General features: G+C 44.2%; 1 protein-coding gene across 3 annotated transcripts; it reads left to right on the top strand.

Annotated features, from left to right (window-relative positions):
• The first annotated feature begins 91 nt into the window (after positions 1–91).
• Positions 92–26,692, top strand: LOC139373651 (programmed cell death 6 interacting protein). Of its 3 annotated transcripts, none has more exons than XM_071114399.1 (18): positions 92–379; positions 8,019–8,073; positions 8,242–8,311; positions 14,676–14,803; positions 14,958–15,111; positions 15,203–15,303; positions 16,049–16,165; positions 17,990–18,212; positions 18,535–18,658; positions 19,342–19,519; positions 21,359–21,470; positions 21,602–21,771; positions 21,860–22,108; positions 22,245–22,379; positions 22,587–22,681; positions 22,897–23,014; positions 23,609–23,796; positions 23,939–26,692. In XM_071114399.1, the coding sequence occupies exons 1-18, from the start codon at positions 174–176 to the stop codon at positions 24,162–24,164; spliced, it is 2,649 nt and encodes an 882-aa protein (XP_070970500.1). In that variant the 5' UTR covers positions 92–173; the 3' UTR covers positions 24,165–26,692. The 3 variants fall into 3 exon arrangements, with proteins under 3 accessions (XP_070970500.1, XP_070970498.1, XP_070970499.1); XM_071114397.1 differs by having other exon boundaries at positions 16,034–16,165; XM_071114398.1 differs by having other exon boundaries at positions 16,034–16,165; positions 23,612–23,796; positions 23,939–24,405.
• Positions 26,693–26,967: the final 275 nt, after the last annotated feature.

Here is a 26,967-nt window from a genome sequence, read left to right as displayed (position 1 = left end):
ATATCAGAAACCTGTATTGCCCCTGTCCAGCCCTCACTGCGTCTGCGCAGCTCGCTCTATGCGTCAACGTCTTCTGACGTTTGCAGCAGAATCCAGGAAGTGAGGAGTCGCTTGTTGTTTTTGCCGATTGATAGTCCTTTCACATTTTATTTGTTACTTTTCGCGGGCCAAAAATGGCGACTTTTATTTCTGTCCCGTTAAAGAAGTCGTCTGAAGTCGAACTAGTTAAACCGCTCTCGAAATTCGTTACGGCGACATACCCAACGGGCGAGGATCAAGCTGAGTATATCCGATCCGTGGAGGAGTTGAACAAGCTGCGCAAGAGTGCTCTGGGGAGGCCGCTCGACAAACACGAAAGCTCGCTGGAAATCCTCCTGAGGTTTGAAATACTGCCGCACTGACGTAACTAGCTAACTCCAGCTAGACACCTAACAGTTAACTAGCTATTTCACCTGTTTGGAAATGGCTGGGCTACTAGTTAACTCCATTGCCGCACCCTGAAATTCTCGGAAGCAGTTTTTCCTTTTGAGTCATGTGTTTAACAATTTATGAAAAGTTAACGCATTGACAATCAATGTCCATGTGATGCTACTGTAATGGCTCAATAACGATTTCTACATGTGAAATGAACCTGCTGTCAATTAGTAAAGTAACTAGCTAGCTTGTTTACTAACTTCCATGTTAGCCAATTCCAATAAACATTAGCTTAAAACAGTGACAATTAAGTAATGGCTATTTCCTTGCCAGAAGTTACCGACCCTACAGTTATGCTTGTTCACAGTGCACTGCACTGTGGTCAGAACGCAATCATGGTTATATTAAGACACCATAAAGCCTGCGCAGATATGGGGATGGGATATACCATTGTACTCAAATGTACCTTTATCCACATGCTCCATTGAGAAGATTGAAAAATGCCACCGCAGTCATTTTGTTAACTAGCCAGAGGATGAAAGGGCAGTTTTGTGGGAAACAAGCAGTATTTAAATCTTCTTGATTGAGCAGTGTGGATTACAGTGGCATATCCTATCCCTGCATTGAGGTACTTTTTCTGACCCATATCTTGCGCCTTCTCCACAGTGTCTTAATGTAACCGTTCAGACTACAGTGCAGATGTGTAAACAAGCGTAATGGTAGGGTATGTATTTTCTGACGGGTATTTCCCAGCTGGCATCCTCATGAGTCAGTTTGACCGGCCCCAATATCAAATTTGAATGTGTCATTGTCAAATTTTCTAACGTCATCAAAATCTCCATGTTTCTAGCTAGTGTTTATTGATATGTTATTACAACATTATACAAGTAATGTTAGTTTCAGGAGGGTTATGTGGGGGTGGTTTCAGGATGGCTAACATTACCTCCTGTGCCATAAAGACTCGGACCCCTTGGAAGGTCCCTCACTATCGCTTCTTGATAGATACTCCACTGATCCAAGATCTAGGTGGGAGGATGCAACACTACATAACTTTCAGAGTAGAAGTAGGCTACGCTATATAATGTACATTCAATATAGTCTGCCTGCCTCGGAGGCATTATTCAGCTAAATCCGAGCCATCTCATCTAAAAAGAATACCCACACTGGGAGATGGTAGGAATGTTTTGCATAGAGTTCCATGGAGGAAACTGGACTGTTATTTGGTTAACAAACCTCTACCCTACCAAAGATGTGTCTCCAGTCCTGTGTGATATCACCACACGTATCTTGGAGTGGTGACCTATTGACTTTTCTGATTTTCTTTCCTCAGTTTCTCCAGCCAGTCATCTATTCTATACAGTAGGCTACTAGTGATATGAGCAGGATTTAGACTTTGCTCCCCTGTATAGAATCAATTGACTAATAGTTTAGCATTGTATTGTCCACAGAGCATTATTTAATACTAGTGCATTACAATAGTTACAATAGAGCCTTGGCATCTCTGTTTGCTGTAAGGAGTGTTTGCTGGAGGAACTTATTCAATGTTAGCATAGGCTTCCTAACTACAAGATGGGATAGGGACATGCTATTGCTGGCCTACAGTATGTTAACGTTCTGGCTACGCTTTGCTATACAGAGTGGGTAGATGCCTAGGAGGTGAATCTTAGCATTGGAGCCTCTTAGCTCTCAGCTCATGTACAGAGTGAGCCATGTGCCAGGTAGCTATGGCAACGGGCCTTGTATTCCATATCCCTTTCACAGCTCTGCAGACAGACTGCCATTGTGTCAGCAGCAGTAGTCTAGTCACCAGCAGACCTGTCTAGGACAGAACTCTAAACTGGAAAAAATTATTTGTTTTCCATCAAATACTTGAGGTTTGCATGTTCCACATGAACTACCCCGGTGTAATGGATCCAATGGAAATGTACCCAAAAATGCAAACTCTGTATGTACTTTGGTCCCATATGTACTTTGGTCCCTACCAGGGATGTACTTTGTTCCCTACCAAGTAGTCACAGCCTTGCTAATCTTAGTGTAACCATGGTAACCATTGTTTGTACCTAAAAACCTTCAGTGCACCCACCTAGTGACCACTCTTCTCCTCCCTCTCCCTTTCTCCCTACTCTTCTACCCTCCCTCTCCTTATTTTCCCATTATCTCACTGCACTTCTGTAAGTACTCCTCATTCCCTCCTTCCTTCTCATTCCTTCATTGCCTCTCTGACCTGAGAGTCAACTATAGTACCAGGTTTGTTCCGCCAATTAGGTGCCTTTTGTCCGAGACGATACCAGTATCGCAATTAGGGATGCACAATATATTGGTGAACATATCGGAATCGGCCGATGTCTAGTTTAACACCCGATGTGCAAAACCATGTCACAGCTGATGTGCATACCTATATAACGAAGGTACATGACGTAATGATGCCACGTACAATTTTGAGCTATAAGTGCAACACAGCATTCCTAAACTAGCCCACAATGTCTGCTGTATGGTTCGAGCAGTCAACAAGTCAAAATTTCAGCGTAACAACTCAAAGGTGAAATCCATTAAAGCCAAGATAATGGAATTCATTGCCCTTGATAATCAAACGTTCTCTGTCGTGGGTGATGTTGGCTTTCGCCAACTGGTCGAGCACCGATTAACAATACCAAGTGTGCAATTTTTTCCGATGTTGCCCTACTGGAGTTACACAGTAATAGCATCACTGCTATGAGCTTCACGACATATATACACTGCTCAAAAAAATAAAGGGAACACTAAAATAACACATCCTAGATCTGAATGAATGAAATATTCTTATTAAATACTTTTTTCTTTACATAGTTGAATGTGCTGACAACAAAATCACACAAAAATGATCAATGGAAATCAAATGTATCAACCCATGGAGGTCTGGATTTGGAGTCACACTCAAAATTAAAGTGGAAAACCACACTACAGGCTGATCCAACTTTGATGTAATGTCCTTAAAACAAGTCAAAATGAGGCTCAGTAGTGTGTGTGGCCTCCACGTGCCTGTATGACCTCCCTACAATGCCTGGGCATGCTCCTGATGAGGTGGCGGGTGGTCTCCTGAGGGATCTCCTCCCAGACCTGGACTAAAGCATCCGCCAACTCCTGGACAGTCTTTGGTGCAACGTGGCGTTGGTGGATGGAGCGAGACATGATGTCCCAGATGTGCTCAATTGGATTCAGGTCTGGGGAACGGGCGGGCCAGTCCATAGCATCAATGCCTTCTTCTTGCAGGAACTGCTGATACACTCCAGCCACATGAGGTCTAACATTGTCTTGCATTGGGAGGAACCCAGGGCCAACCACACCAGCATAATAACTACATAATTGACTGTTGCTATCGAAGTCATTCTAAAGGATAGGTTTAACAGAGCAGAGCATGAAGTATAACCATACTCCTTTAAGTAATATCAATAATAATATTTTGTCCTATGTAGCCTTTTACAAGGGGTCTGAGGATCTCATCTCGGTACCTAATGGCAGTCAGGCTACCTCTGGCGAGCACTTGGAGGGCTGTGCGGCCCCCCAAAGAAATGCCACCCCACACCATGACTGACCCTCCGCCAAACCGGTCATGCTGGATGATGTTGCAGGCAGCAGAACGTTCTCCACGGCGTCTCCAGACTGTCACGTGTGCTCAGTGTGAACCTGCCTTCATCTGTGTAGAGCACAGGGCGCAAGTGGCGAATTTGCCAATCTTTGTGTTCTCTGGCAAATACCAAACATCCTGCACGGTGTTGGGCTGTAAGCACAACCCCCACCTGTGGACTTCGGGCCCTCATACCACCCTCATGGAGTCTGTTTCTGACCGTTTGAGCAGACTAATGCACATTTGTGGCCTGCTGGAGGTCATTTTGCAGGGCTCTGGCAGTGCTCCTCCTTGCACAAAGGCGGAGGTAGCGGTCCTGCTGCTGGGTTGTTGCCCTCCTACGGCCTCCTCCACGTCTCCTGATGTACTGGCCTGTCTCTTGGTATCACCTCCATGCTCTGGACACTACGCTGACAGACACAGCAAACCTTCTTGCCACATCTCGCATTGATGTGCCATCCTGGATGAGCTGCACTGGCAATAATATAGTGCCTATAAGAACATCCAATAGTCAAAGGTTAATGAAATAGAAATGGTATAGAGGGAAATAGTCCTATAATTTATAATAACTACAACCTAAAACTTCTTACCTCGGAATATTGAAGACTCATGTTAAAAGGAACCACAAGTGAGCCACTTGTGTGGGTTGTAGACTCCGTCTCATGCTACCACTAGAGTGAAAGCACCGCCAGCATTCAAAAGTGACCAAAACATCAGCCAGGAAGCATAGGAACTGAGAAGTGGTCTGTGGTCCCCACCTGCAGAACCACTCCTTTATTGGGGGTGTCTTGCTAATTGCCTATAATTTCCACCTGTTGTCTATTCCATTTGCACAACAGCATATGACATTTATTGTCAATCAGTGTTGCTTCCTAAGTGGACAATTTGATTTCACAGAAGTGTGATTGACTTGGAGTTACATTGTGTTGTTTAAGTGTTCCCTTTATTTTTTTGAGCAGTGTGCTATGGAACACCGTTTGAGTCTCTGCGTGTCAAAATGATACAGTAGTACAGTTAAATCTGTACAAAAAAAGTCAACAAACAAGCAAACACACATTCTTATTTTCAATGACGGCCTAGGAACAGTGGGTTAACTGCCTTGTTCAGGGGCAGAACGACAGATTTTCACCTTGTCTGCTCGGGGGATCCAATCTTGCAACTTTAACTAGTCCAACGCAATAACGACCTGCCTCTCTCTCGTTGCACTCCACAAGGAGTTACGCGAATACAGTAAACCAAGGTAAGTTGCTAGCTAGCATTAAACTTATCTTATAAAAAAACAATCAATCATAATCACTAGTTAACTACACATGGTTGTTGATATTACTAGATATTATCAAGTGTGTCCTGCGTTGCATATAATCTGACTGAGCGGTGGTAGGCAGAAGCAGGCGCGTAAACATGAATTCAAACAGCACTTTCGTGCGTTTTGCCAGCAGCTCCTCGTGCGTCAAGCATTGCGCTGTTTATGACTTCAAGCCTATCAACTCCCGAGATGAGGCTTGTGTAACCGAAGTGAAATGGCTAGCTAGTTAACCCTCGCTAATTGTCGTTGTGTTGCTGGTTCGAGCCCAGGGAGGAGCGAGGAGAGTGACGGAAGCTATACTCTTACACTGGCAATAATATAGTGCCTATAAGAACATCCAATAGTCAAAGGTTAATGAAATACAAATGGTATAGAGGGAATTAGTCCTATAATTTCTATAATAACTACAACCTAAAACTTCTTACCTCGGAATATTGAAGACTCATGTTAAAAGGAACCACATAAAAGGAACCACCATATGTTCTCATGTTCTGAGCAAGGAACTGAAACATTAGCTTTCTTACATGGCGCACATTTTACATGGAACATATTGCACTTTTACTTTCTTCTCCAACACTTTGTTTTTGAATTATTTAAACCAAATTGAACATGTTTCATTATTTACTTGAGGCAAAATTTATTTTATTGATGTATTATATTAAGTTGTCATAATTGTCATTATTACAAATAAAAAAATAAAAAATCGACCGATTTAATCGGTATCAGCTTTTATGGTCCTCCAATAATCGGTATCGGCGTTGAAAAATCATAATCGGTCGACCTCTAGTCAATACTGTTGAAACTATTTCATCTGGGGTTTTTATTTATTTTTACACATTTAAATATTTGTAGCTACTTTTTAAGTAAACACCTGCACTCAACTTGTGCAATACATTAGGAGATAAAGAAGATTGCGCTCTTAATTTCACCTGTCACAATTTTTCATTATGAAGCTTACTAGTAGTCCCCAGTTTCGTGGTGTTTGTTTACAAGCACACAAGGACGTAAGACTGGAGCCTTGTGAGTCACTCACAGCATGTGCCAGGTGGTCTAGTTACAGTATAGAGTTCACAAATGTTCTCCAACTATGTATCTTATCTATTAAGTTAACTGTCTAAAATTCACTAAATGCTCTGCAGTTGTCCATTTGGTTTGTTCATTTAGTAGCTATCTAGCTAAGTGGTTAGCTTCTTCCAAAATCAAGCTTCGCTTGGAAACAGTAGAGAATGAATCAAGAGCCTTGCTGTCTAATACAGTGCATTCGGAAGTATTCAGACCCCTTCACTTTTTCCACATTTTATTACGTTACACATTTATTATAATGTGTAATAAAAAATGTTCCATATCAATCTACACACACTACCCCATAATGACACAGCGAGAAAAAAAACGTTTTTTTGACATTTTTGCAAATGTATACAAATAAATCAAGTATTCAATAATCAGACTATTTTGCCAGGTCGCAGTTGTAAATGAGAACTTGTTCTCAGCTAGCCTACCTGGTTAAAGAAAGGTGAAATAAATAAATACAAATATGTGACCTGAAATTGAGTTCAGGTGCATCCTGTTTCCATGGATCATCCTTCAGATGTTTCTACAACTTGATTGGAGTCCACCTGTGGTAAATTCAATTGATTGGACGTGATTTTGAAAGGCACACACCTGTCTATATAAGTTCCCACAGTTCACAGTGCATGTCAGAGCAAAAACCAAGCCATGAGGTCGAAGGAATTGTCCGTAGAGCTCCGAGACAGGGTTGTGTCAAGGCACAGATCTGGGGAAGGGTACCAAAAAACTTCTGCATCATTGACGGTCCCCAAGAACACATTGGCTTCCATCATTCTTGAGAAACAAGATTCTCTGGTATGATGAAACCAAGATTGAACTCGTTGGCCTGAATGCCAAGCGTCACGTCTGGAGGAAACCTGGCACCATCCCTACGGTGAAGCATGGTGGTGGCAGCATCATGCTGTGGGGATATTTTTCAGCGGCAGGGACTGGGAGACTAGTCAGTGTCGAGGGAAAGATGAACGGCGCAAAGTACATAGAGATCCTTGATAACCTGCTCAGGACCTCAGACTGGGGCGAAGGTTCACCTTCCAACAGGACAATGACCCTAAGCACACAGCCAAACAACGCAGGAGTGGCTTCAGGATAAGTCTCTGAATGCCTTGAATGGCCCGGCCAGAGCCCGGACTTGAACCCGATCAAACATCTCTGGAGAGACCTGAAAATAGCTGTACAACAACGCTCCCCATCCAACTTGACAGAGCTTGAGACGATCTGCAGAGAAGAATGGGAGACAATTCCCAAGTACAGGTGTGCCAAGAAAACTAGTGGCTGCCAAAGTTTCTTACTGAGTATAAATAAAACAACCCTGAAACATCACATTTACATAAGCATTCAGCAGGTAGCCTAGTGGTTAGAGCATTGGACTAGTAACCAAAAGATCCCTGAGCTGACAAGGTTCAAATCTGTTGTTCTGCCCCTGAACAAGGCAGTTAACCCACTGTTCATAGGCCATCCATTGTAAATAATAATTTGTTCTTAACAGACTTGCCTAGTTAAACAAAGGTTAAATAAAAATACAAAATTCCAGAGTATCCTGGTATGGCACAAGGCAGGTATGAGAATCTGGATTCCGCCCAAGTGTAGTTGGTCAGTAACACAGTCAATTACATCTCTTTTCTGTAGGTATTATGATCAGCTGTGTGCCGTGGAGCCAAAGTTTCCCTTCTCTGAAAACCAGGTACATATAACCTCTCATCCACTCAATACAAAATACACACTGTTGCTGAAAACAATAGAATACAGTATGTGTCTGCGTGGTACAGAGAATCACGTCACACATGAAACGCTAATAAAAAATAAGGTTTGTCTGATAATGTTGCTAATCTCTCTTTCTGTGTTCCTGCAGCTGTGTCTAACCTTCACATGGAAAGATGCCTTTGATAAGGGCTCACTGTTCGGGGGCTCAGTCAAACTAGGTACGCTACACACACACACACACACACACACACACACAAGGCTTGCGGGCATGGTTGTTCCAGTAGGTGTAGGAAGCAGTATTATTGTATGATGTGTGTTCGCTCCTTGTCTTTTTCAACATATCAAGGTTTCCGTTCCCCGGATTTTGGCCGATCAAATCAATTAAAAGACGATAAATTCAATCGTATGCGGCCAAATTGCCCAGGGCTGCCTATCATAAACCCAGATTTTGCGCTTCAGCACCATTCTCTCACTCATTACACTCTGCCTTATGTACATGCACCTGCTGCTAAGGAGAGAGGAGCTTTGGCCTAGGCTACTGTTGATTGCGAAGATGGAGACCTTTTTAATTTAAGTAAAATTAAAGTTAGAGAGTATGCCTACGAGGGGGAATGTCCTCCGTATGGACAAGTTTTAATATTGTAGGTGTCAAAGACGAGAGAAATGTTGGTGTGGCTTCTGTGCAACTCGCTCATTGTTATTATTTTAGGCCTATTTAGTAATCTAAACCAGTTCTTTAAATATGCCAAACATGTTTTGTTACATTCTGTTGTAATTTTCTTTAGCTAAATTAAGTTCCAACTGTAATGTTGTGTTTGCCGCAATATAATATCCTGCTTGTATTTTCCCTATGAACAATGGCTAGACTTAATTACTTTTGGTCTGGCTTTTACACTGCCGGCCTATGATATGAAGGCACTGCGTTCCGGCAGTCCAACTGACTCCAACACTCCTTGAACTTGAGGCGAGGAAGAATGTTCTAAGCCTACCATAGTTACTCCTGTAATCTAACAATAATGCTTATCTTTATAAAAAAAATTCTGATAGAACATGTACGAATTAGCTGTACAGTCGTGGCCAAAAGTTGAGAATGACACATATTAATTTTCACAAAGTCTGCTGCCTCAATGTCTTTAGATATTTTTGTCAGATGTTACTATGGAATAATGAAGTATAATTACAAGCATTTCATAAGTGTCAAAGGCTTTTATTGACAATTACATGAAGTTGATGCAAAGAGTCAATATTTGCAGTGTTGACCCTTCTTTTTCAAGACCTCTGCAATCTGCCCTGGCATGCTGTCAATTAACTTCTGGGCCACATCCTGACTGATGGCAGCCCATTCTTGCATAATCAATTCTTGGAGTTTGTCAGAATTTGTGGGGTTTTGTTTGTCCACCCGCCTCTTGAGGATTGACAACAAGTTCTCAATGGGATTAAGGTCTGGGGAGTTTCCTGGCCATGGACCCAAAATATCGATCTTTTGTTCCCCGAGTCACTTAGTTATCACTTTTGCCTTATGGCAAGGTGCTCCATCATGCTGGAAAAGGCATTGTTCGTCACCAAACTGTTCCTGGATGGTTGGGAGAAGTTGCTCTCCGGGGATGTGTTGGTACCATTCTTTATTCATGGCTGTGTTCTTAAGCATAATTGTGAGTGAGCCCACTCCCTTGGCTGAGAAGCAACCCCACACATGAATGGTCTCAGGATGCTTTACTGTTGGCATGACACAGGACTGATGGTAACACTCACCTTGTCTTCTCCTGACAAGCTTTTTTCCGGATGCCCCAAACAATCGGAAAAGGGGATTCATCAGAGAAAATGACTTTACCCCAGTCCTCAGCAGTCCAATCCCTGTACCTTTTGCAGAATATCAGTCTGTCCCTGATGTTTTTCCTGGAGAGAAGTGGCTTCTTTGCTGCCCTTCTTGACACCAGGCCATCCTCCAAAAGTCTTCGCCTCACTGTGCGTGCAGATGTACTCACACCTGCCTGCTGCCTTTCCTAAGCAAGCTCTGTACTGGTGGTGCCCCGATCCCGCAGCTGAATCAACTTTAGGAGACGGTCCTGGAGCTTGCTGGACTTTCTTGGGCGCCCTGAAGCCTTCTTCACAACAATTGAACCACTCTCCTTGAAGTTTTTGATGATCCGATAAATGGTTCATTTAGGTGCAATCTTAATGGCAGCAATATCCTTGCCTGTGAAGCCCTTTTTGTGCAAAGCAATGATGACGGCACGTGCCATTTGCATGGCAAAGAGGGACTTTGCAATTAATTGCAATTCATCTGATCACTCTTCATATCATTCTGGAGTATATGCAAATTGCCATCATACAAACTGAGGCAGCAGACTTTGTGAAAATTAATATTTGTGTCATTCTCAAAACATTTGGCCACGACTGTATATATCTGAATAGCAGACGCTGTAGCCTATCTGACAAGGATAAAGAAATCCATGTCCTGTCATCATTCTGCCATTATCTCTCTCGCTCTAAGACTAAGCTTTTCTTTCTTCTTTATTTATGGTGCCGGATGAGATGGCAGCCATTTTACGGGCTCCTAACCAATTGTGCTATCTTGTGTGTTTTTTCACGTTATTTGTTACTTATTTTGTACATAATGTTTCTGCCGCCGTCTCTTATGACCAAAAAAAGCTTCTGGATATCAAGACAGCGATTATTCACCTCGTACTGGACAAATATTTATTTCTTTAACGTGTCTACATGCAAAGGATTTACTTCAGACACTGGACAAGGCCCAAATTCCCGTCACTCGCATGAAGAAGAGACAGAGATTTCGGGGACGTAGGTCGGTGTGCCTTGTAAGGATCCGACGGCGAGTGTGTAGTCCGCCTCAACCATCAGTCCTATTAGCCAACGTACAATCATTGGATAATAAACTGGATGAGCTCCAATCAAGACTATCCTACCAATGGGACATTAACTGTAATATCTTATGTTTCACTGAGTCGTGGCTGAATAAGGACATGCATAACATACAGCTGGCTGAGTTTTCCGTGTATCGGCAAGACGGAACATCTGCCTCCTGTAAGACCAGGGGTGGTGGTCTGTGTCTATTTGTAAATAACTGCTGGTGCACGAAGTCAAATATTAAGGAAGTCTCAAGGTTTTGCTCGCCTGAGGTAGAGTATCTCATGATAAGTTGTAGACCACACTATTTACCAAGAGTTTTCATACATATTTTTCGTAGCTGTAAATTTACCACCACAAACCAATGCTGGCACTAAAACGGCACTCAACGAGCTATATAAGGCCATAAGCAAATAAGAAAATGCTCATCCAGAGGTGGTGCTCCTAGTGGCCGGGGACTTTAATGCAGGAAAAATTAAATCAATTTTTACCTAATTTCTACCAGCATGTTACATGTATAACCAGAGGAGGAAAAAAAAACTTTAGACCACCTTTACTCCACACACAGAGCGTACAAAGCTCTCCCCTGCCCTCCATTTGGCAAATCTGACCATAACTCTGTCCTCCTGATTCCTGCTTACAAGCAAAAACTAAAACAGGAAGTACCAGTGACTCGCTCAATACAGAAGTGGTCAGATGACACACGTGCTAAGCTACAGGACTGTTTTAGCTTGCACAGACCGTAATATGGTCCTGGATTCTTCCGATGGCATTGAGGAGTACGCAATATCCGTCACTGGCTTCATCAATAAGTGAATCAATTACGTCATCCCCACAATGACCGTACATACAGGACCAGTCAAAGGTTTTAGAACACCTTCTCATTCAAGGGTTTTCATTTTATTTCTACTATTTTCTACATTTTATAATAATAGTGAAGACATCGAAACTATAAAATAACACATACGAAATCATGTAGTAACCAAAAAACTGTTAGACAAAGTAGCCTGCCTTAGCCTTTGACAGCTTTTCACACGCTTGGCATTCTCTCAACCAGCTTCACCTGGAATGCTTTTCCAACAGTCTTGAAGGAGTTCCCACATGCTGAACACTTGTTGTCTGCTTTTCCTTCACTCTGTGGTCCAACTCATCCCAAACCATCTCAATTGGGTTGAGGTCCGGTGATAGTGGAAGCCAGGTAATCTGATGCAACAGTCCATCACTCTCCTTCTTGGTCAAATAGCCCTTACTCAGCATGGAAATGTGTTGGGTCATTGTCCTGTTGGAAAAACAAATGATTTTTCCCACTAAGCGCAAACCAGATGGGATGGTATCACTGCAGAATGCTGTGGTAGATATGCGTGCCTTGAATTCTAAATAATCGGCTTTGCCGATGCCGTGTCATCGGCAAAGCACCATCACACCACATACTTCAAGGTGGGAACTACACATGCCGAGATCATTTTATTTTACCTTTATTTAACCAGGCAAGTCAGTTAAGAACAAATTCTAATTTTCAATGACGGCCTAGGAACAGTGGGTTAACTGCCTGTTCAGGGGCAGAACGACAGATTTGTACCTTGTCAGCTCGGGGGGTTGAACTTGCAACCTTCCGGTTACTAGTCCAACGCTCTAACCACTAGGCTACCCTGCCGCCTCATCCGTTCTCCTACTCTGCGTCTCACAAAGACACAGCAGTTGGAATCTCAAATTTGGGCTCATCAGACAAAAGTACAGATTTCCACCGGTCTAATGTCCATTGCTTGTGTTTTTTGGTCCAAGCAAGTCTCTTCTTATTGGTATCCTTTAGTAGTGGTTTCTTTGCAACAATTTGACCAAAAAGGTCTGATTCATGCAGTCTCCTCTGAACAGTTGATGTTGAGATGTCTGTAACTTGAACTCTGAAGCTTTTATTTGGGCTGCAATTTCTGAGGTGCAGTTAACTCTAATGAACTTAGTTTTATTCTACAATGTAGAAAATAGTGAAAATAAAGAAAATCCCTTGAATGAGTAGGTGTGTCCAAACTTTTGACTGGTACTGCACATACCCCAACCAGAAGCCATGGATTACAGGCAACATCCGCACTATCTAAAGTAGAGGTCGACCCATTAATCAGGGCCAATTAGGGCCAATTTCAAGTTTTCATAACAATCGGAAATCTGTATTTTTGGGCGCCGATTTGCCGTTTTTTGAAGTTTTTTTACACCTTTATTTAATCTTCATTTAACTAGGCAAGTCAGTTAAGAACACATTCTTATTTTCAATGACTGCTTAGGAACGGTGGGTTAACTGCCTCGTTCAGGGGCAGAAAGACAGATTTTCACCTTGTCAGCTCGGGGGGTCCAATCTTGCAACCTTACAGTTAACTAGTCCAACGCAATAACGACCTGCCTCTCTCTCGTTGCACCCCACAAGGAGACTGCCTGTTACGCAAATGCAGTAAGCCAAGGTAAGTTGCTAGCTAGCATTAAACTTATCTTGTAAAAAAAAATCAATTATAATCACTAGTTAACTAGACATGGTTGATGATATTACTAGATATTATCTAGCGTGTCCTGTGTTGCATATAATCTGACTGAGCATACACGTATCTGACTGAGCGGTGGTAGGCAGAAGCAGGCGCGTAAACATTCATTCAAACAGCACTTTCGTGCGTTTTGCCAGCAGCTCCTCGTTGTGCGTCAAGCATTGCGCTGTTTATGACTTCAAACCTATCAACTCCCGAGATGAGGCTGGTGTAACCGAAGTGAAATGGCTGGCTAGTTAGCGTGCGCTAATAGCGTTTCAAACTTCACTCGCTCTGAGCCTTGGGGTGGTTGTTTCCCTTGCTCTGCATGGGTAATGCTGCTTCGATGTGGTGGCTGTTGTCGTTGTGTTGCTGGTTCGAGCCCAGGGAGGAGCGAGGAGAGGGACGGAAGCTATACTGTTACACTGGCAATACTAAAGTGCCTATAAGAACATCCAATAGTCAAAGGTTAATGAAATACAAATGGTATAGAGGGAAATAGTCCTATAATAACTACAACCTAAAACTTCTTACCTGGGAATATTGAAGACTTTTTTTATTTTACTTTTTATTTATATTTTACTTCAGTTTATTTTAGTAAATCATTTAACACTTTTTTTAAACGGATTGTTAAGGGCTTGTAAGAAAGCATTTCACTGTAAGGTCTAATTCAGCGCATGTGACAAATCAAATTTGATTTGATATTTTTTAATATTAATTTAATATTAATTTCATACAGTAGATGCCTATAGGCCTATGCATGCAATGCCCTGATGCATTTAGTGATCAGATCTCTGACAGCTGAACCGTAAGGTGGACAATTGATATTTGAGTTCTGCATATGCTAAACATCGAAACACAAAGGATAGTGTATTTGTAATTTGTTAAAAGGCTGGTTTTAAGGACACGTAAGTGTGGCTCATTTGGCCAATATCCCTTGTTTATTGATTGTGCTGGCTGCGTGGATGGATGCCCTAATGGGTTACTTTCCCAATGCAGATGAGAACCGGTACAGTTCTCAAATGTCATCTTTCAGGTCACTTGTCCGGTGCCAAATGTTCCTAATGGAAACCCTGCAACCTAAATGATTACCTGTCTGTGGCATGTGTAGAGCTGGGCCGGCGTGTGCTATCTTTCAGCGAGAGGTAACCTCTGTAACCCTATTGTGAGGTATGTCAGCCTGATGAACAGGTGTGTGTGTTTTTAGCCCTGGCCAGTCTGGGCTATGAGAAGACATGTGTGTTGTTCAATGGAGCAGCGTTGGCAAGTCAGATCGCTTCAGAACAAAACCTGGACAGCGATGAAGGACTGAAGGCCGCAGCCAAATACTACCAGGTACTACTATAGTAATGCTACAATACTACCAGGTTCTATAGTAACACTACAATTTATACCACATCTAATTATTACAGTACTACAAATACTACAGCCAAATGTCTTTCCGTCTCTCTCTGTCATACACTCTCTCTCCCTCCTCCACCCCCTCCAGTTGGCAAGTGGAGCATTTGGTCACATTAAGGACACAGTGCTGTCGGCTCTAAACAGAGAGCCTACAATGGACATTTCTCCTGAGACCGTAGGAACCCTCAGTCTCATCATGCTGGCTCAGGCACAGGAAGTCTTCTTTCTCAAGGCTACTTCAGGTACACACATACGTCACACACACACATGCTATACCCACACATTACACGTGTGTGCATAAATCAAGTAACCATGGTATCGTTTGCCCTACAGATAAGATGAAGGACGCCATCATCGCTAAACTGGCCAATCAGGCGGCAGATTTCTACAGCGATGCCTTCAAGCAGTGTCAGTACAAAGAGAACCTGCCCAAGGTGTGTGTGTGTGTGGGGATAACACTCAGGGTGTGGAACTTTCCCCATTTCTCTCATTTCACTATCTCTGTTCTGATTGGTTGTTTACCATACAGTCTCCATTCTGATTTGTTATTCATTACCTGGGCTGTATTCTCATTGGTTGTGCTTGTTCACTACTTTGGCTGTATTCTCAGTGGCGCTTTCACCGTCTCACCCCCGTTCTTATTGGTCTCTCACTACCTAATAATGAGCTTCTGAAATTATGTGTGTTTGAAATCTGACTGACCTGTCTTACTACTAAAAGACACACACAGACACACACACACACACACGTTCTGGGGTGGGAATACATGGGCCAGACTTTGCAGACACACACACACGCGTTCTGGGGTGGGAATACATGGGCTGGACTTTGCAGACACACACACACACACGTTCTGGGGTGGGAATACATGGGCCAGACTTTGCAGACACACACACACTACTTTGTAATAAAGTTTGGGTGAATGTGGCAGAAAGATTAATCACTCACTTCTGTTCTCTCTCCCGTTATCCTCCGCTCTCTGCATCCCTCGTGGTGGTGTGTGTGCCTGTGTTCCTGATTTGGCTTCTGTGACGTGAAACTCATTCCTGATTTGCTCTTGGCGGTGTTGTTCTTTGGTTTTCCCTTTGTTTGCATGTATGTGTTTTGGTTTGCCCCGTGTGTGTGCGTGTGCGCACTGCTCTGTGGTTGCTTCTCCCTGGTCAGTGTATTTATTTCCAGGAGGTGTTGCCGGTGCTGGCAGCTAAACACTGCATCATGCAGGCCAACGCTGAGCTACACCAGTCTATCCTCGCCAAGCAGAAGAAACACTTTGGGGAGGAGATCGCTCGCCTGCAGGTACACACAAACACACACACAGCACTCTAACCCAGTGGTGTTTCCAGTGTAGCCCACCTGAAAATGTAGTGATTTTCCTATGACCAAATACAGTGGCAAGACAAAGTATGTTGAACCTTTGAAATTACCTGGATTTCTGCATACATTTGACATCAAATTGGATCTGATCTTCATCTAAGTCACAATAACAGTGTGCTTAAACTAAAAACATACAAATTGTTGTATTTTGTCTATATTGAATACATAATAAAAAAATTCACGTGTAGGTTGGAAAAGGTATGTGAACCCCTAGGCTAATGACTTCTGCAAAAGCTAATTGGAGTCAGGAGTCCACTAACCTGGAGTTGAATTAATGAAATGAGATTGGAGATTTTGGTTAGAGCTACCCTGCCCCGTTTAAAAAAATAACCACGCACAATATTTGAGTTTGCTATTCACAAGAAGCATTGCCTCATGTGAACCATGCCTCGAACAAAAGAGATCTCAGAAGACCTAAGATTAAGAATGGTTGACTTGCATAAAGCTGGAAAGGGTTACAAAAGTATATCTAAAAGCCTTGATGTTCATCAGTCCACGGTAAGACCAATTGTCTATAATTGGAAAAAGTTCAGCACTGTTGCTACTCTCCCTAGGAATGGCCATCCTGCAAAGATGACTGCAAGAGCACAGCACAGAATGCTCAATGAAGTTAAGAAGAATCCTAGTGTGTCTGCTGAAGACTTACAGAAATCTCTGGAACATGCCAACATCTCTGTTGACGAGTACGATACGTAAAACACTAAACAGGAATGGTGTTCATGGGAGGACACTACGGAAGAAGCCACTGCTGTCCCACAAAAACATTTCTGCACGTCTGAAGTTTGCAAAAGAGCGCCTGGATGTTCCACAGCGCTACTGGCCAAATATTCTGTGGACAGATGAAACTATAGGAACACAACACTGTGGAGGAAAAAAGGCCCAGCACACCACCATCAAAATCTCATCCCAACTGTAAAGTATGGTGGAGGGAGCATCATGGTTTGGGCTGCTTTGCTGCCTCAGGGCCTGGACAGCTTGCTATCATCGACGGAAAAATGAATTCCCAAGTTTATCAAGACATTTTTCATGAGAATGTAAGGCTATCTGTCCGCCAATAGAAGCTTAACAGAAGTTGGGTGATGCAACAGGACAACAACCCGTAAGACAGAAGTAAATCTACAACAGAACGGCTTCAACAGAAGGAAATACAACTTCTGGAGTGGCCCAATCAGAGTCCTGACCTAAACCGGATTTAAAATGCTGTGGCATGACCTCAAATGAGCGGTTCACACCAGACATCCCAAGAATATTGCTGAACTGAAACCTTTTTGTAAAGATGAATGGTCCAAAATTCCTCCCGTTGTGCAGGTCTGATCCGCAACTACAGAAAATGTTTGGTTGAGGTTATTGCTGCCAAAGGAGGGTCAACCTGTTATTAAATCCAAGGGTTCACATGCTTTTTCCTACCTGCACTGTGAATGTTTACACGGTGTGTTCAATAAAGACATGAAAACATGTAATTGTTTGTGTTATTAGTTTAAGCAGACTGTGTTTGTCTATTGTTGTGACTTAAGTGAAGATCAGATTTTCTGACTAATTTATGCAGAAATCCAGGTAATTCTAAAGGGTTCACATACTTTTTCTTCCCACTGTAAACACAACCACTCCTCATACATTGTTTTCTATTCTCTCGTTCTCTCCATCCCTCAGCAAACTAATTAGTGAAGAGTCTAGCCCTGCTTTATGGTTGACAGTGTGAAGACTATCATTCACTCCTCTATTCTCTCCTTCCCTCCATCCCTGCAGCATGCTTCAGAGCTGGTGAAGACGGTAGCGTCTCGCTATGATGAGTACGTCAGTGTGAAAGACCTTAGTGATAAGATCAGCCGTGCTCTGACCGCAGCTAAGAAGGACAACGACTTCATCTACCACGACCGCGTCCCTGAGGTCAAAGACCTGGAACACATCGGCAAGGCAGCGCTGGTCAAGGCTACCACCATCACACCTCCGCTCAGCGCCAAGTTCACTGGTGAGAGACCGAATACACACACAACCACTCGGCACCAAGTTCACTGGTGAGAGACCGAATACACACACAACCACTCGGCACCAAGTTCACTGGTGAGAGGCCGAATACACACACAACCACTCGGCACCAAGTTCACTGGTGAGAGACCGAATACACACACAACCACTCAGCACCAAGTTCGCTGGTGAGAGACCGAATACACACACAACCACTCAGCACCAAGTTCACTGGTGCGGGGGGGGACACACTTTTGCTTTTTGTGTAGATGTCTAAAAGAGTTTGTAAACGTGTGGGTTAGTTTCTGACGTGTGTGTCTGTATAGACTTGTTTGAGAAGATGGTGCCCATGGCTGTGCAGCAGAGTATGAGTGTGTACAGCCAGAGGAAGGCTGAGACCGTCAACAGACTGGTAGGAACCATGAGGGAAGCTACTAACCTCTGCAACGGGTATGGATGTTACTTTGATCATTTAACAATTGAATCGTTATTTTTTCTACTCTACTGATTTCAATACATTACATTATCAACACAGTCAACAGCACCCGGTTAAGTCATCATACACTGAGTGGACAAAACATTAAGAATGCCTTCCTAATATCCCCCCTTTTGCCCTCAGAACAGACTCAATATGTCAGGGATGCTGGCCCATGTTGACTCCAATGCTTCCCACAGTTGTATCAAGTTAGCTGGATGTCCTTTGGGTGGTGGACCATTCTTGATACACACAGAAAACTGTTGAGCGTGAAAAACCCAGCAGTGTTGCAGTTCTTGACACAAACCGTGCCCCGTTCTTGGCACCTACTACCGTGCCCCGTTCAAAGGCACTTTAATGTTTTGTCTTGCCCATTCACCCTCTGAATGGCACACACACACAATCCATGTCTCAATTGTCTCGAGGCTTAAGAACCCTTCTTTAACCTGTCTCCTCCCCTTCATCTACACTGATTGAAGTGGATTTAACATCAATAAGGGATCACAGCTTTCACCTGTTCAGTCTGTCATGGAAATAGCAGGTGTTCTTAATGTTTTGTACACTGTGTAGGTCATATTTATTGGTGGTGAATGGCGTTAATAACTTAACAGTGTGTTGGCATGTCTATATTGATCATGTATTGATCATTTAACAACAGTGTCCTGGCATCTCTGAACCTGCCTGCGGCTCTGGAGGACCTGTCTGGAGATTCTATCCCACAATCCATTATTGAAAAGGCCCATGCCATCGTCCAGCAGGGGGGGCTGCAGAGCATAGAGCAGCTGATCAGAGACCTGCCGGAACTACTGACACGCAACAGAGAGATCCTGGATGAGGTGTGTGTATATATACACACACACACACACACGTGTTCGTATTAGAGGTTGACCGATTATGATTTTTCAACCCCTATACCGATTATGGAGGCCCAAAAAAGCCGATACCGATTAATCGGCCGATTTCTTTTTATTATTATTTTTTTATTTTTTGTAATAATGACAATTACAACAATATTGAATGAACACTTATTTTAACTTAATATAATACATCAATAAAAATCAATTTAGCCTCAAATAAATAATGAAACATGTTCTATTTGGTTTAAATAATGCAAAAACAAAGTGTTGGAGAAGTAAAAGTGCAATATGTGCCATGTAAAAAAGCTAATGTTTGAGTTCCTTGCTCAGAACATGAGAACATATGAAAGCTGGTGGTTCCTTTTAACATGAGACTTCAATATTCCAAGGTAAGACGTTTTAGGTTGTAGTTAATATAGTATTTATAGGACTATTTCTCTCCATACCATTTGTATTTCATATACCTTTGACTATTGGATGTTCTTATAGGCACTTTAGTATTGCCAGTGTAACAGTATAGCGTCCGTCCCTCTCCTCGCCGCTACCTGGGCTCGAACCAGGAACACATCGACAACAGCCACACTCAAAGCATCGTTATCCATCGCTCCACAAAAGCCGCGGCCCTTGCAGAGCAAGGGGAATAACTACTCCAAGTCTCAGAGCGAGTGACGTTTGAAACGCTATTAGCGCACACCCAGCTAACTAGCTAGCCATTTCACATCGGTCACACCAGCCATTAGGCTGATAGGCTTGAAGTCATAAACAGCGCTGTGCTTGCGAAGAGCTGCTGGCAAAACGCATGAAAGTGCTGTTTGAATGAATACTTACGAGCCTGCTGCTGCCTACCATCGCTCAGTCAGACTGCTCTATCAAATCATAGACTTAATTATAACATAATAACACACAGAAATACGAGCCTTTGGTCATTAATATGGTCGAATCCGGAAATTATCATTTCGAAAACAAAACATTTATTATTTCAGTGAAATACGGAACCTTTCGGTATTTTATCTAACGGGTGGCATCCATCAGTCTAAATATTCCTGTTACATTGCACAACCTTCAATGTTATGTCATAATTACGTAAAATTCTGGCAAATTAGTTTGCAATGAGCCAGGCTGCCCAAACTGTTGCATATTCACTGACTCTGCGTGCAATGAACGCAAGAGAAATGACACAATTTCACCTGGTCAATATTGCCTGCTAACCTGGATTTCTTTTAGCTAAATATGCAGGTTGAAAAATATATACTTCTGTGTATTGATTTTAAGAAAGGCATTGGTGTTTATGGTTAGGTACACGTTGTCCAACGATTGTGCTTTTTTTGCAAATGCGCTTTTGTTAAATCATCCCCCAGCGTTGCATCGATTATAAGCAGGACACGCTAGATAAACTAGTAATATCATCAACCATGTGTAGTTATAACTAGTGATTATGATTGTTTTTTATAAGATAAGTTTAATGCTAGCTAGCAACTTACCTTGGCTTCTACTGCATTCGCGTAACAGGCAGTCTCCTCGTGGAGTGCAATGAGAGGCAGGTGGTTAGAGCGTTGGACTAGGTAACTGTAAGGTTGCAAGATTTGATCCCCCGAGCTGACAAGGTAAAAATCTGTTGTTCTGCCCCTGAACAAGGCAGTTAACCCACCGTTCCTAGGCCGTCATTGAAAATAATAATAATTGGGCAAATCGGCGCCCAAAAATACCGATTTCCGACTGTTATGAAAACTTGAAATTGGCCCTAATTAATCGGCCATTCCGATTAATCGGTCGACCTCTAGTTCGTATACCCATGATGTGTAATATGTGTGTTTGTAGTCTCTGAAGATGCTGGATGATGAGGAGTCGACAGACAGCGAGCTGAGATCCAAGTTCAGCCAACGCTGGAACAGAACTCCCTCTGTAGACCTCTACAAACCACTCAGAGCGGGTACACACACTCACACACCTATTCATGCCTACACACACATCCAAAAACAAACATACTGATATGTGTGGTGTTGTGTACTACCTTGGAATCAAATGATAATTATTTCTGCTTCTCTACCTCCGGCGGTCCAGAGGGGGGTAACTTCCGTAGCGTGTTGGACAAGGCAGTGCAGGCTGACCAGGTGGTCAGGGAGCGTTATAATGCACACTGTGAGATGATCGCTCTCCTCTGTAAACCTGAGGCTGAACTCACCGCTGCCATACCTTCAGCCAACCCTGCTAAGACATTGCAGGGCAGCGAGGTGAGGGATTGTGTGTGTGTGTGTGTGTGTGTGTGTGTGTGTGTGTGTGTGTGTGTGTGTTCTAACTATGTATTCTCTCTCCCTCTAGGTTGTGAGTGTGTTGCGTTCCCAGCTGTCCCAGCTAGAGGTGGTGAAGAGAGAGAGGGAGGGGCTGGAGACGGAGATTAAGGGCGTGACCTTTGACATGTCCTCCAGCTTCCTGACGGCTCTGGCTCAGGACGGGGCCATCAATGAGGAGGCACTGTCAATGAGCCAGCTGGACCAATCATACGGCAGCTACAGCCAGAGGGTTCAAGCCAGCCTCCGCTCTCAGGAAGAGCTGTTGGGCAACGTGCAGGTAGGATACAGACACAGAGACACACTCGCCTAAACACCCCTATACGCAATTTCCACAAATACTTTTTCAGATGTCGAGAAATGTTACTTTATCTATTCTCTCCTTCCATCTCCACCTGTTGATTGTCTCCCCCCAGGCATCTCACCAGGAGTTCTCCAGTCTGAAGCAGTCCAACTCGGAGGCTAATGATCGTGAGGAGGTGTTGAAGAAGCTGGCCTCGGCCCACGACAGCTACGTTGAGATCACCAGCAACCTCAGAGAGGGCACCAAGGTAACTGTCGCCTAGGGAACGTCAGGGAGGGTTGTTTCTAGGGAATGGGTGGGTTGAGGACTGTTTCTAATACGGTGTCACCCAACAATACACATTTTTGTTATTAACCCCCTGAAAAACACAACAGGTTGAACTTTACAAGGGCTTGATTATTGGATGACTTTGGTTGTCTCTCAATCTGACCAATCACCTTTTCGCTCTCTGTAGTTCTACAATGACCTCACCGAGATCCTGCTGAAGTTCCAGAACAAGTGCAGTGACATCGTCTTCGCCCGCAAGACAGAACGGGATGAACTGCTGAAGTATGTGGTGGTGATGTCGTCTCAATAACGATGCTTCAGTTGTTATGAATATTTGTAATAATCACTGTATTGTGTTATTAGTGAAATATCATTGATTATGTTTTTATGTGATTGGTAATTTATGTGAACTAGAAGTGACCATGACGAGCAACTGATGTTGGGGTTGCCTTGGTGACCAATGACTGACATTTCTGTTGTTGTGGTTACCCACCCAGGGATTTGCAGCAGAGCATCGCCAGGGAGCCCAGTGCCCCGTCCTTCTCTGTCCCCGCCTACCAGACTAACCCCACCCCCACCGCCACTGGACCAACCCCCGCACCAAGGACTGTCTTCGTAAGTAGCCAATCACAGCTGGGTGGCTCCTCTCTCCAGCCCAATCAGAGGGCAGCTCTGTGCCAATGACGATTCAATTAAACTTGCCCGGTTCACTTGGTGGGCGAAATTTGCATCGGGTGAAAGTGATTGCATTCATTGGTAACCGAGGTGTCTCCCGGGTGTGAGTTGTGTGCCCCTTTCAAAGCCGATGGCGAAGTTGGCTCAACAGAGTGACGTATGTGAGGCACGTGGAGTATTGACTTACGTTTTGCATTTTCACATGCTAAAGTGTTTGCTTTTGATAAAATAAACATATGTGCTTTATCTTACCAAGGAAAACTAGTTTGAAAATTGAAACATATATTGTATGTTTCTGAACGATGCACCATGCTGCCTTGTTGACAATGACTGTTTGATTTGAGCAGTTTTACCTGGTCTTGACGGGCCATATCCCGGTTCAGCCTGACGAACTCCCTCAATCACGACAGAGACATGACCGTAATATTGTCTCTTATTGTGACCACTTTACATCTGCAGTTGTCACAAGGTTTACTATTGATCTGTTTTGACTGATTTTTAGTGACCTCTGATCTTTCCCTCTTCCGTTTCCAGCAGCCTCAGCAGCCCCAGGCGAAGGCCCAGCCTCCCGAGCGGCCCCCTCCCCCTGCCTTCACCCCCCAGGCCGCCTCCGCACCAGGCAACCCTCCCAGTAACCAGCCTCAACCAGTAAACCCCCCACCTATGGCCCCTCCCTCACAGGCCCAGGGACCGCCTTACCCCACATACCAGGGATACCCCGGGTGAGTCAATCAAATCAATCATTATCCTTATTGTCCCAGTTGGCTGTGTGCGTTGCACAACTGTAGCCTGTCTGTTGTTCATCTCACTATCCCTGTCTTCTCATTTTCATACTCACTAACCTCTCTTTCTCTGTATCCTCAGGTATGCCTACCAGATGCCTATGGGTTATAACCCGTATGCAGCGTACGGCCAGTACAACATGCCCCCTGCTATGCAGCCTAACATGCAGCCCTACGTCCCCTATCAGCAGGCCCCAGCACCCGGACAGGGGGGCTACCCTGGGGTCCCCCCCACACAGCAGCACCCCTACACCTACCAACAGCAGCCCCAGCAACCACCACCACAGCCATACTACCCACAACAATAACTACTCTCTCACTCCTCTCCTCCATCCCTCCCCTCTGCTATTGCTACTCCGACCGACAGCAGAAACCATGCTACTACGCCCAGCAATAACTCCTCAATCTCTCTCTCTCTCTCTCTCTCTCCCTTCTTCCTCTGCCTTACTTACGTTGCACTTCTAGCACTCCACCTTTGCTCTCTCCCTCCTTCTACCTTCTCTCCCTCCTTCTACCTTCTCTCCCTCCTCTACCCTTTCTCCTCTACCCTTTCTCCTCTACCCTTTCTCCTCTACCCTTTCTCCCTCCCTTCTCTCCCTCCCTCCCTCCCTTCTCTCCCTCCATCCTCTACCCCCTCTCTCCCTCCTCTACCCTTTCTCCCTCCCTCTCCCTCCTCTACCATTTCTCCTCTACCCTTTCTCCCTCTACCCCCTCTCCCTCCCTCCCTCTACCTTCTCTCCCTCCCTCCTCTACCCTTTCTCTTCTACCCTTTCTCCCTCCCTCCTCTACCCTCTCTCCCTCCCTTCTTTCCCTCCCTCCTCTACATTCTTTCCCTCCCTCCTCTACCTTCCCTCCCTCTACCTTCCCTCCCTCTACCTTCTCTCCCTCCCTCCCTCCCTCCCTCCCTCCTCTATCTTCCCTCCCTCCCTCCCTCCCTCCCTCCCTCCTCTACCCCTCCCTCCCTCCCTCCTCTACCCTCTCTCCCTCCCTCCTCTACACTCTCTCCCTCCCTCCTCTACCCTCTCTCCCTCCCTCCTCTACCCTCTCTCCCTCCCTCCTCTACCCTCTCTCCCTCCCTCCTCTACCCTCTCTCCCTCCCTCCTCTACCCTCTCTCCCTCCCTCCTCTACCCTCTCTCCCTCTCTGCTCTACCCTCTCTCCCTCTCTGCTCTACCCTCTCTCCCTCTCTGCTCTACCCTCTCTCCCTCTCTGCTCTACCCTCTCTCCCTCTCTGCTCTACCCTCTCTCTCTCTCTGCTCTACCCTCTCTCTCTCTCTGCTCTACCCTCTCTCTCTCTCTGCTCTACCCTCTCCCTCTCTCTGCTCTACCCTCTCCCTCTCTCCCTCCCTCCTCTCTCCCTCCCTCTACCCTCTCCCTCTCTGCTCTACCCTCTCTCCCCCTCCCTCCCTCCCTCTCTGCTCTACCCTCTCTCCCTCTCTGCTCTACCCTCTCCCTCCCTCCTCTCTCCCTCTCTGCTCTACCCTCTCTCTCCCTCCCTCCTCTCTCCCTCTCTGCTCTACCCTCTCCCTCCCTCCTCTGCCCTCTCTCCTCTACCCTCTCTCTTACCCTCTCTCCTCTACTCTCTCTCCCTCCTCTTCCCTCTCTCTCTCCCTCCCTCATCTACCCTCTCGCTCTTCTTCCATCCCTCCCTCTACACTTACTCCCTCTACATACTCATCTACGAACCAGCTCCTCTATTTATTTTATTTTTTTCATATTATTTTTCTAATTATTGCTTTAATTCTTTAAGTCCTAACTTTTCTTCCTGCTATACCTGACTTCCTGGTATGGGCCTAGGTCAAAAATATACAGGTTAGGATAAGAGGATTCCATAAGTCTTTGCATAAATGCAGAAGAATTCTAAACAATGGGACTAGCAATGCGAGCCAAAATGACTGGAAGTGAATTTTAGCAGTACAGAAAGTTTGCCATCAAGTGGAAAATTAACACAATTGTAGTGAATTTCAGCGAACTAGTCAGCAAACACATAGCATAACTGTTTTACTGTCATTCTATTCATTTAAATGTGTTTCTAGTTATCTACAGACCCTTTATTTTTCCGACCGATTGTCACATTTTCAAAGCTAATCCTGTAGAATCAGCAGTGGCACTGGTCCAATTCATTTGTTTATTTTCAAATGCTGCCGCATGGAATTATTGATTATTGCGTTGTCCTAACCTGTATATACTCGGCCTAGATATAGAACACTAGAGGAGCTGCATGTCATTCTTGGATGAGGAGGGCGTGGCATGATTCCTTATTTGGGAGAAAGTGGGAGGCGTCACATTCAATGTCACTGAATGAAGAACCTGAGGACCCAGGGTTGTATTCAGTAGGGAGAAAACGTTTAGAAACGGAATGAAATGGGGGTTTACAGCTTGAACTTTTGCAATAAGAGAAGCAATTCTTCCTTGTCTGTTTTCAAACCGTTTTGCTACTGAATACGGCCCAGCTACGATCACTCAGCTTAACGCCTGGCGCTTCTATAACAACTATATCATATTTTTTTAATGTATAATACTTATGTATTAATCCAATAAAAATGGCTGTCGGTTTTTCTAATTTAGATAAGGACTGTTGGAGATGCACTCTCGCTGTCTCTGTTCTGTCTCCCTCTCAATTATCACTCCTCTCTCTCTTATCACTCCCCTCTCTCCATCACTCCTCTCTCTCTCTCTGTGGGGATGTGTCTTTCTGTTTTACAATCAGAGTAAAGCTGTAAATGGCTGTAGATGTTTTTCTGGGATAAAGGTTATTATATATAAAGACTGTGGTTAACCCAAAGACAGTGTTTCTCTTTGGTTCTAATGTGATTAAAACACCTCTGCATACCAGACACCTGTGTGTGTGTGTGGGTCTGGGTATTTTACTTTCTGCTGAACATATTCTTTGGTCTTCAGCACCATAGACATTTATACATCCTTGCCCAGTCTGCTAAAAGCTACTGATACAATATTCTACATTATGTTGCTGTAGTTAAAGGTAGTAGCCAACAGAGGGCAGGTATTTTTATTTAACTTGGCAAGTCAGGTATGAACAAATTCTTATTTACAATGACGGCCTACCAAAAGGCCTTCTGCGGGGCCGGGGGCCAGGGATTCAAAATTTAAA

The sequence above is a fragment of the Oncorhynchus clarkii genome, chromosome 18 (genome assembly GCF_045791955.1).
Source record: "Oncorhynchus clarkii lewisi isolate Uvic-CL-2024 chromosome 18, UVic_Ocla_1.0, whole genome shotgun sequence".
Taxonomy (NCBI): domain Eukaryota; kingdom Metazoa; phylum Chordata; class Actinopteri; order Salmoniformes; family Salmonidae; genus Oncorhynchus; species Oncorhynchus clarkii.
The sequence above is the reverse complement of the archived record's forward strand: the minus strand, read 5'-3'. Positions and strand labels throughout refer to the sequence as shown.

What these genes read in the sequence shown, in the direction of transcription:
- LOC139373651 (XM_071114397.1), top strand. Translation starts at nt 174, where the DNA reads ATGGCGACTTTTATTTCTGTCCCGTTAAAGAAGTCGTCTGAAGTCGAA. An exon ending in ACAAAGAGAACCTGCCCAAG is followed by an intron (nt 15,304 to 16,033) that starts GTGTGTGTGTGT and finishes CTCCCTGGTCAG; the next exon opens with TGTATTTATTTCCAGGAGGT. An exon ending in ACAGAGAGATCCTGGATGAG is followed by an intron (nt 19,520 to 21,358) that starts GTGTGTGTATAT and finishes GTGTGTTTGTAG; the next exon opens with TCTCTGAAGATGCTGGATGA.